This window comes from Amblyomma mixtum, chromosome 9 (assembly GCF_055824585.1).
Source record: "Amblyomma mixtum isolate Tamu chromosome 9, ASM5582458v1, whole genome shotgun sequence".
NCBI classification, from domain to species: Eukaryota; Metazoa; Arthropoda; class Arachnida; order Ixodida; family Ixodidae; genus Amblyomma; species Amblyomma mixtum.
In genome coordinates, this window is record NC_143020.1 from 29,586,422 (window position 1) to 29,596,010 (window position 9,589).

A 9,589-nucleotide genomic window follows, 5' to 3' on the forward strand; every position below is an offset into this window, starting at 1 on the left:
CACACAAACCTCCCCAGGTCGGTGTATCCTGCACTCCATGGGAATCAGAATTCCGGCCAACGGCCCAACCCTCCTCGCCATCCCACGACCCTTTCACCGGGAGCTCCTCATCAGGCCGCTCCAGAGGAATATGCACCCGTCTCAATATGAGCAGCTGACGCAGGCCTACAGAGCCTCACGCCTGGTCTACCCCTCACCCCAGTCCTCCCTAGACAACAAACAAGCAACACTCTGGCGCAGACTACAGACACACTCTCTCCCCTCACCCCTTACCCTAGCCCACTATCATCCCTCCTTCCCCACTCCGGCATGCGCCCTATGACCAGAACTCTTCGCTTCTTCCCTCCAGATTGGCCGCTAGGGGGCCCGAGTGAGCGGACGCGTTTATTATCGGCTCCGCCAATTTCTGGTTCGTGTGCCCAGCTAAGTCCTTTCTAGGACCCACCAAGGCCCTCAACGGATCCTGGAAGGTTCACGGACCCCAATCGCTACCATCTTTTGGATGTGCCCAATGACCTCGGTGAGCTACCTGTTGAAAATGTCTCTGGCAGCCACGCCGCTGCGCTAAGCCTCGCCTCATCGAGGCGAGCCTCGCCGGCGCGCCGCGTTGCTCACTCCCCAACAGCCATGGAGGAGCCCGTGGATGGAGAGACCTTGAACCCATTGGACTGCCACCCTGGTGAGTGGAAAACTGTGCTCCATGCATACCGTAATCGGACCACGGATTCGAATTCGCCCCCAAAACACCAGGTATCGGCCACCGTTCAACCTAAACCAAACGCCAGCAACGCCGGCGCGCCACCGGACGCTGCATCTGGGAACACCCGAAGCGCGTTCAAGGAGACGCCACAGCTCCTACGCATGACGCGCGCCGTCGTCCATAGAAGCAAGCAACTCGCCGCACTGCCGGCGTGTACCATCAGAGTAGTCTTTCGCCCGCGAGGCGGCCTCTCCCTGGAGAAGATCCCGGCTCCCAGTATCCTGCAGGCACTTCACTCGACGCTCAGCTGCTCAGTGATTGGCGAGTTGCACATAAGAATCCACCCAACTAACAACACCTTCACAGTGGCGACGGTGGCGGAGGCAACAGCTCTGGCATTGGTGAAAATTCAACAAATTACCTTAGATGGACTACAATACCCGGTAGCCGCGTACATCGCGGCACCTCCAGCGGCAGTCAAGGGCGTTATTTCCCGGGCCTACTGGAACGAGACACCAGAACAAATCCTAACTGACTTACAGTACAGAAACCCGGACGCTAACATTATAGCGGCCCGACGCATGGGTAAAACAACGTCCATCTTAATAACTTTTGCCTCAGGTCCCGTGCCTCACACAATTAAATATATGTGTGTGGTACACCGCTGCACCAAATACAAGGGAAGCCCCGATGCCTGCACAAACTGCAGGAAGCCTGGACACAGGTACGACGTGTGCCCTCTCCCGAAGGCTGGACTCTGCCCGCGGTGTGGCGAGAAGCACACCCCTCAAGAGACCCCATGCACGCCCAGCTGCATTCTTTGTGGTGGTTCCCACCTTACCGGTACCGGCTCGTGCAAAGCCAGGACCCCTCCACCTCGTAGACAGACCGCGCCGAAACCCAAGCAACCAGTGCCCACGCCAAAGGACTTTCCACCGCTAGTGCCTCATCAAGATCACCAGCGAGCCTGGACCAAACCCACCAGTACACCCCAAACCTCACAGCGGGAGGAATAGATAGCTCTCCTGCGGGAAGAGGTAAGGCATCTTAGGGCAGCCATTAATTCCATCCCTCCTACCGTTTCTCCACCCACTCCTTCACCAACACCCCAAACCTCTTCACCTACTCCCCAACCCTCCACACCCCCTCCACAAAAATTAAGAGGAACTTTAGCGGCTAAAGTGGTGAAAGGCGAAAGCCTGAGTGCTGCATTCGGCTACGCGATTGTTCACTTCACATTCTGTTGGTGCATTAATTAACTGCAAATTAATGACGCTTTAGCTTCGCCTTTAGAAGTGGAACGCGACAGCCTGTTGTAGCGCTGCCAGGCGGTCCACGGAACGCCACCACCCGTTAGGCGCATTGCGTTGCCCTTTGAATGCAACGCTTTTTGAGGAAAGGTTCTACGCCTTGCTCGTCGGTAAATTGGTTTTTGAGGAAAGCAAATGTATCAGTGTCTCATATCTCGGTGGTCACCTAAACCTCGCCGTAACGGGAAGGGAGGAAGATGGGAGTGAACGAAGATACCGTATTCACTAGACGCGCCTTTGTTCATTCCAGGCCATCGAGCTAGCATGGCGGAGTGGTAGCGTGCTCGTCTCGCACTCCGGAGACCGGGGTTCGATTCCCGAGCTCGGCCAATTTCCTACTCGGTTTTATTTATTTATCTGGTCTGACTAGGAAGGTTAATTAGGCTAATTGGTTAAGTAAGTCCCACTAACTTGGAGAATCACTATACAATTCCTTTAATTGGTTGCATGGTTAGTAGCCAAAGTACAATTGGCGCCGTTTGAAATTCGCGCACTATGACGTCACGACCAATTCGACCAATTGAAAAGCGTGACATTTTCTGTCGACAACTCCTGCTTACAACGATGAGGCATTAAAGGCTTCCGCCTTAAAAGAAACGCAGACCAGAAGACATTCCAGACATGGATTCTAAATTACAAAACTTTGCCCAACAGCTCGAAGCCAGTATTCTGGCTCAGACTCAAAATTACATTGAAGCCGCCATCACTAAGCTTACAGAAACTATTATCAGTCAGGTAACCTCTGCTATTCTACAACAAATTCCACAAATAATTGCTGGAATGTCTTCACATATCCCAGCTAGCAACCTGCTCCCATCCTCCGCCCCCCCACCCTCCAGCATGGCCCAGTTGACGGGCAATAATCTCCAATTAAGCATCCTACAATGGAACTGCAGGGGGTTTCGTCGCAAACGAGACCCCCTGCAGCAGCTCCTCTCTGCTTCCTCCACACCCCCTGATATAGTAGCACTTCAGGATGCTGGCACAAATTTATCGCTGCCAGGATACGCTCTGGTACCGTCCGACACCACTCCAAACCCCAGGGTTACCACGTATCTCCAACATTTCGTACCATACACTTGTCATGTACTAACCTCGCCGGTAGCTCACACATTCCTAGAATTAATCCCCTCCACTCACAGATCTCAACCCCTCTTCATCCTCAACTGTTACCTCCTTCCGAGGCAACCGGTCTCAGATTTAATCTCTCTAATTAAAGCCGCCTCCAACGCTGCAAAAAAGGACCCCCTCATTATATTAGGGGATTTCAACTGCGCACATGTAGACTGGGGGTACACACGCACTAACAAGAGAGGAGCGGAATTGCGCAACACCCTTCAGATGCACGGCCTGTCCATATATAATGATCTGAGCACACCTACAAGAATCGGTAATAGTGTCACTGCCGACACAAGCCCAGATCTTACTTTTGGTCGCAACCTTCCCACACCGGTGTGGACAAACTCAAATGAGGCCCTGGGCAGTGATCATTATATCATAACTATACAGCTTGATTTCGCCAAAAAAGCTAAAAACTACCGTGTCAGGATTACCAGCTGGGATAATCTTCGGAAGCACAGAGAGGCCAAAACATTAGAATCCCCCTTTAACCTCCACACATGGATGACAGAGCTGAAACAGGATGTCCAGGCATTCACGCAAACATTAGACGCCACCCCCGAGACTCCCGTTGCAGACAGTCGCTTAGCGCACCTACTCCAAGCTCAAAACAGTATCCTCACACGCTGGAAAACCCAGAAGCAAAATCGGAAACTTAAGCTAAAATTAGCGCAACTACAGAAACAAATAGAAGAACGCAGTGCCGCACTCAGTAAAGCTAACTGGCACCAATTATGTGACGGATTACGAGGTAATCTCTCCTCCACCAGGGCCTGGCATCTTTTGCGACATATGATAGACCCCACTCAAGCTAAAAAGCAAACTCGGCTCACACTGAAAAGACTTACCCATAAAAATCGTCAAAATCATCAAGCACTGTTACGCCAACTCCAATCAACTTATACCACTGTGGGCCAAGCTGTATCATATCCCGACTATGTAGGCCCCGATCAACCCTCCCTCGACGCCCCCATTATGGAGGTTGAAGTCAGAGCAGCCCTTATCAAGCTCCGAAACTCAACCCCTGGGGAGGACCAAATCACAAATTTCATGCTCAGAAATCTAGATGACCGTTCAATTTCCCTTCTCACCGACTACTTCAATGAGTGCTGGGAAATGGGGGCGCTACCTGCTGAATGGAAGCACGGGAAAATAATTTTCATTCCTAAACCAAACAAGCCCATTAACGCCCAAAACCTCCGTCCCATTTCGCTGACTTCGTGCTTGGGCAAACTGTTTGAGCATGTCATCCTCACCCGTCTCACGCAACACATGGAATTCCATGGACTATATCCACATACTATGGTAGGATTTCGATCCCACCTCTCGGCACAGGACGCCCTACTGCAGATTTCACACGCTATCCTCAATGACATGTTACATCATACCAGAGCAATCCTGGCAGTCGACCTCACCAAAGCATTCGACAAAGTTACGCACAGCGCCATCCTGCAGGGCATCCAAGAGCTGCAGTTGGGGCCTAAGACCTACAACTATATCCGGGCCTTCTTAAACGGTCGCACAGCCTCACTGCATATAGGTGATATACAGACCCCCCCTTCACGCTTGGTAACATTGGTACCCCGCAAGGGGCGGTGTTATCTCCCTTCCTCTTCAACCTCACCCTCATCCCCCTGGCCAAGGCTCTCAGCCGCATCCCGCACTTAGGACACACACTTTACGCGGATGATATAACGGTTTGGACCACATACGGCTCGGATGGCGACATAGAATCGACCCTTCAGGAAGCCGCTACAACTATCGCTACTCACGCGGCAAACATTGGGCTTGAATGCTCCCCCACAAAGTCAGCACTCCTCATAATCCGCCCGCGGCGCGTCCCTACCTCCCCCATCACTATCTACCTGCATCACACTCCCATACCGCAAACACCTACCCTCCGCATTCTTGGCCTGCATTTACAGGACACGGGGAAAAACAACCTTACACTGAAAGCACTAAAACAGTCCACCTACTCCGTCATCCATCTTCTTAGAAGGGTTTCACATTCACGAGCTGGTCTAGATGAAGCAGATAATCTCAAGGTGCTGCATGCGTTTGTGCTTAGCCGCATTCTTTACGCCACTCCTTACCTAAACCTCTCCTGTTCGGATAAAGACAAGATCAATGCTCTTATCCGCATGGCTACCAAAGCAGCGCTAAACCTACCACAGAGCACTAGCACGGACAGACTCTTAAAATTAGGAATGCACAACACTATACAAGAACTTATAGATGCACATCGCTACACACAGTACCTTCGTCTGGCTGGCACGGAAACTGGACGATATATACTGGATTCTCTGGGAATTCGCATACCAGCACACACGACAGACTTCATCTCTCTCCCTCGCGCCATACACTCCGCGCTTATCCTGAAACCCCTTCCTAAGAATGTCCACCCTGAATACCATCAATCCCGCCGAGTCGCGCGAGCCAAAGCTCTCCATAAAGAATATGGCACTTCAGAGGATGTGCGCTGGGTGGACGCCGCGTGTGGTACAGACCGTTCAGTAGCTGTGGCTTATCATCCAGCAGCCCCCCCATTTACCCATTTCATAGACCCACCTTGTACCCCGGAAGAAGCAGAGGAAGCAGCGATAGCAATAGCCATTGCCAAAACCAATGCGGCTTATATACTAAGCGATTCCAAAACAGCCATTCTTAACTTCGCCCGCGGACGCGTCCATCCCCCTGCGTGGCAGATATTGAGAATGTGCACCCTAAATCCCGATAGGCGTATTGAGCTCGTGTGGGTGCCGGCTCACTCTGGCAATCCCGGAAATGAGGCCGCCGATAACATAGCCCGAGGACTTATTTGCCGGGCAAATGGCGACCCCAGCCGGGATTTCTCGAGGGAGCGGGCACACACGTTCTCAGAACTAACTCAACAAGCACGCCTTGCCCGTCGACTCTATCCCCCTCCCCACCCCCGCCTATCCCACTCCCAACAAATCCTCTGGAGGCGACTCCAGACCCGAACTCTTCCTACCCCTCAGCTTCTATCCCACTTCCGCCATGTTTCCCCCGAGTGCACTCTCTGCGGAGAACAGCACGCCACCCTAGACCACATCCTCTTCGGCTGCCCTGCCGATCCTCCCCCGCAGGGACAGCCCGCCATCGGTACATGGGAGGAATGGGAGGCCCTCCTTGCGTCGCAGGACCCGGACGCGCAACTTCGCTGTGTGAACCGGGGTGCCAGTGCCATGGCCCTACGTGGCCTGGGCACATGCGCGTAATGTGAGGGCTGTGCGGTGGCCCTGAGACCTTGTACGGTCCAAACTCACTTGCTCAATAAAGTTTTCCATCCATCCATCTTCCCTCCACATCCTTTCCTTCTGCCCGGCGGACCCTCCTCCGCGGGAACTACGGAACTTCAAAACCTGGGAGGACTGGAAGACCCTGCTGCGCTCGGAGGACCCGGCCGTGCAGAACATCGCCACCGGCTGGGCTGCTAGTGTTATGGACCTTAGTAACCTAAACACTTCAGTGCAGTGGGGTCGTGCGGGGACTCTGGCGCGTGCCCCGAATTCCTCTTCAAATGAAGTTTTTTTCTCTCTTTCTTCTTTCACTCCTACCTTCTTCCGTTCCGTTACGGCCCGTTCCAGGTGTCCAATGAGATATGTGAGACCGATCCTGCGGCATTTCTTTACCTCAAAAGGTAATTTACCAAACGCAAAGAGGCGCGTGTGTGCTTCAGTTGCATGCTGCATGGAGTCTGCCATGCAGTATGCAAACCTGTGCGGGATGACACGAGTGTCCCTGCGAAACGGAGACACCGAAATCTTCCTACACGCAGATTTCTCTGTCAAGTTCTTTTTGTAACTGAAGGAAGAATGAAATGAAAGTGCATGGGCCTGCCCACTGGCTCGGGCTGAGCCACACTCGCAGCCACGTGCAGACAGAGGATAGTTGAAAGGCGTGAAAGATCGAAAGAACAGACGCACGTCGCAAAAACCGCGTCCGCCGAAGCGACCACAGCGGCTGCGGCATCTGCTGTCTGCACCCGACCGTTGCGGAGATGTACTGATCTAACTGCATAAAAGCACTTGCGCAAGAGCTGAATAAAGTTACCCTATCCTATCCTATCCTATCCGCCGAAGCGACGACGCGGGCTGTAACAGATACTCCAACCAACACTCTCTCTAAAGGAAACGTAGAGCATTATTTATAGTAGTTGTTGGTATTGCGACTAAAGGAACGATGAAAAACTGGCGGTCACTGTCCTCAAAATTGATTTTTTTCTTTTCCTCACTTTTTCACTGTGGTCTTCTTCTCTTCTTTTAACCTTCCTCCCTCACCTGGAGTAGCAGGCGAGGCTAACAACCAGGCAGACCTGAACTACATTCATTAAACTCCTTCCCTCCTCCCTTTGAAGCACGTGCCATCGCTGATAACAGCTCAAGCGATGGAGCCTACAAACGAGTGCTCAAACTCAACAGAGAATGCATCACAAAGCGCGCGCACTAAAATGATAACAAAAATTGGGCGACTTCTAAGCCACATTCTTAAGGGGAAAATGCAAGAGCATTTGGAAGTTGTCCTACAGCCCGACATTGTAAAGGATTCCCAAAATTCTAAAAGCAGGCCGACACCAAAAAATTAATTATGCTGATTTATTTGGTTGATTAACGTGCTTAGTGTCTGGATAGAAGTAGGTCAGTGGGTGGCTCAGTGTGAATTAGTGTGTCATAATGGGCAGAACAAGGTACAATTGTGAGAATTCCTTCCTTGATAAAAAGGAAAATTTTGGTTTGGCTACTATAATACCAACTAATTGTCCTGTGGAAGGCACTCGAAATTGTATTTTTAATATTTACATTTTTGATTGTCCTGTTTATGTCACAGCCCCCTCGACCAAACATGAGCTCTCTTTTTCAAGAAACAGGTTGGTTCGTGCAAGACGGCAACCTAACTGCGATAGGATTAAAAACTACAACGTTTCCTGAGAGCCGTTGTACGCTGATCTGATAACGAATCAAATTTATCCCTCCTGCGGTGTTCTATTTACAATTGCTCTCAAAATGGAAGTCCGAAGTATACAAGCAAGAGCGCTTTGCGTAAGCTGTTACGACCAGCAGGCGTATTCAAATTAGAGTCACAAAGTTTTTCCAGTGATTCTAAGTGGAATGCAGATACAGCGCTCTCTGTTCGCGACGGCAGAAGCGGTCTCGAGGGTTCGAGGGTTCGACTCGCCCTGAAACCCATACTGTATCATTCTACCTTTGTTTGATTGACTCGCACTATGCCTTAAAGGTCGGAGGTTTGCAAATGACTTGGCAGAAAGAAAAATATAGCTGTTAAATGCATTCCTGCATTAAAAAGTACTGCATTTACACTATAAGTGATGCAGATTAAACGGCGCTAGCTTGTCACAATACAGTTGTTGAGTTATACTTGAATGCTGTTTTGAAAAACAAGTAACTGACGGCTGATTTAGGACGAATGCCTTTATAAGTAATCAATGAGTTGCCGCATTCTCGAGCACCTTATTATCCAGCGTGTGTGCGGGCATCATCTCAAGTGCATTTGCCCTATTTTAGAACCAATGCATGTTTCAATGCATGTTTCACAGCATTCTGCATCACCTCGACTGCGCCCGCTGCTGTCCAGCGAAACCACTGGTACGCCACGTCGGTGCTATTGTCTTTATCAAAATTGCCGTGGCTGGTACTCCACTGCTACACAATGTGTATCATGCCAAGGGGTGCGCCACCACCACCACTGAGCGTCTTACTGTGCAGTTCTCGAGAGCATTCCTCCTGTTTTGGAACCCCCGCATGTATGTAGTTCATGCCTTTAGAATAAGAATAAGCAGTTGCACAGCATCAATCGTCCTATCTTCAACTGACAGTGAAGCTTCTACTGACATTTCCTTGACGCCAGGTGACAATACGAGCAGAGACAGACGAAAAAAAAAACTATTTGGAAAGGGCTCTTCGGAGCACTCAGGCCTGCAGTCGCACGCACGGCCCCAATCCACTCAAAGGGCTTATTATCCGTATGACAGTATGGCTGGCCCCGGCTTATGCGGCGCCCGATGCGACATCTGCTAGGCTGCCGATCGTGTACTCCTTGGGTATCTGGATACCAACCAACAACACCAGACGAGTAAAAGGCGGTGCACCTGATGCAACATAAACAAAAAATTCTCAGCCAACACTGCCTCAGAGTTCGACATAAGAGCATTAGCTGTGCGAGGTTCAAGTGTTAACATCGGTGTGCTCGAAAAACGTGGAGAAGACGAAATTCAATCATCCGTGGATGTTTCTTTTCCGTTGACGTCCCTTTAAGACACAAGCAGCGCCATCTATCTCATATATTTTGGACTACTATTGCCATTTACTTTCGCTCTATCCGTTGTATTTTCTTGGAATATTATTGATTAAATTTCATAGGCGTGGGCATCACAGCACTACGAATCGTTTGACACCATTCAGTCACCACCCCTTCGACAAAA

At 50.8% G+C, this 9,589-nt stretch overlaps 1 protein-coding gene across 1 annotated transcript; it reads left to right on the top strand.

Annotated features, from left to right (window-relative positions):
* The first annotated feature begins 366 nt into the window (after nucleotides 1-366).
* LOC149328634 (uncharacterized) lies at nucleotides 367-7,344 on the top strand. Its single transcript, XM_089558906.1, has 2 exons — nucleotides 367-520; nucleotides 626-7,344. Exon 2 carries the CDS (start codon nucleotides 628-630, stop codon nucleotides 1,714-1,716), a length of 1,089 nt encoding a protein of 362 aa, XP_089415032.1. The 5' UTR covers nucleotides 367-520; nucleotides 626-627; the 3' UTR covers nucleotides 1,717-7,344.
* Nucleotides 7,345-9,589: the final 2,245 nt, after the last annotated feature.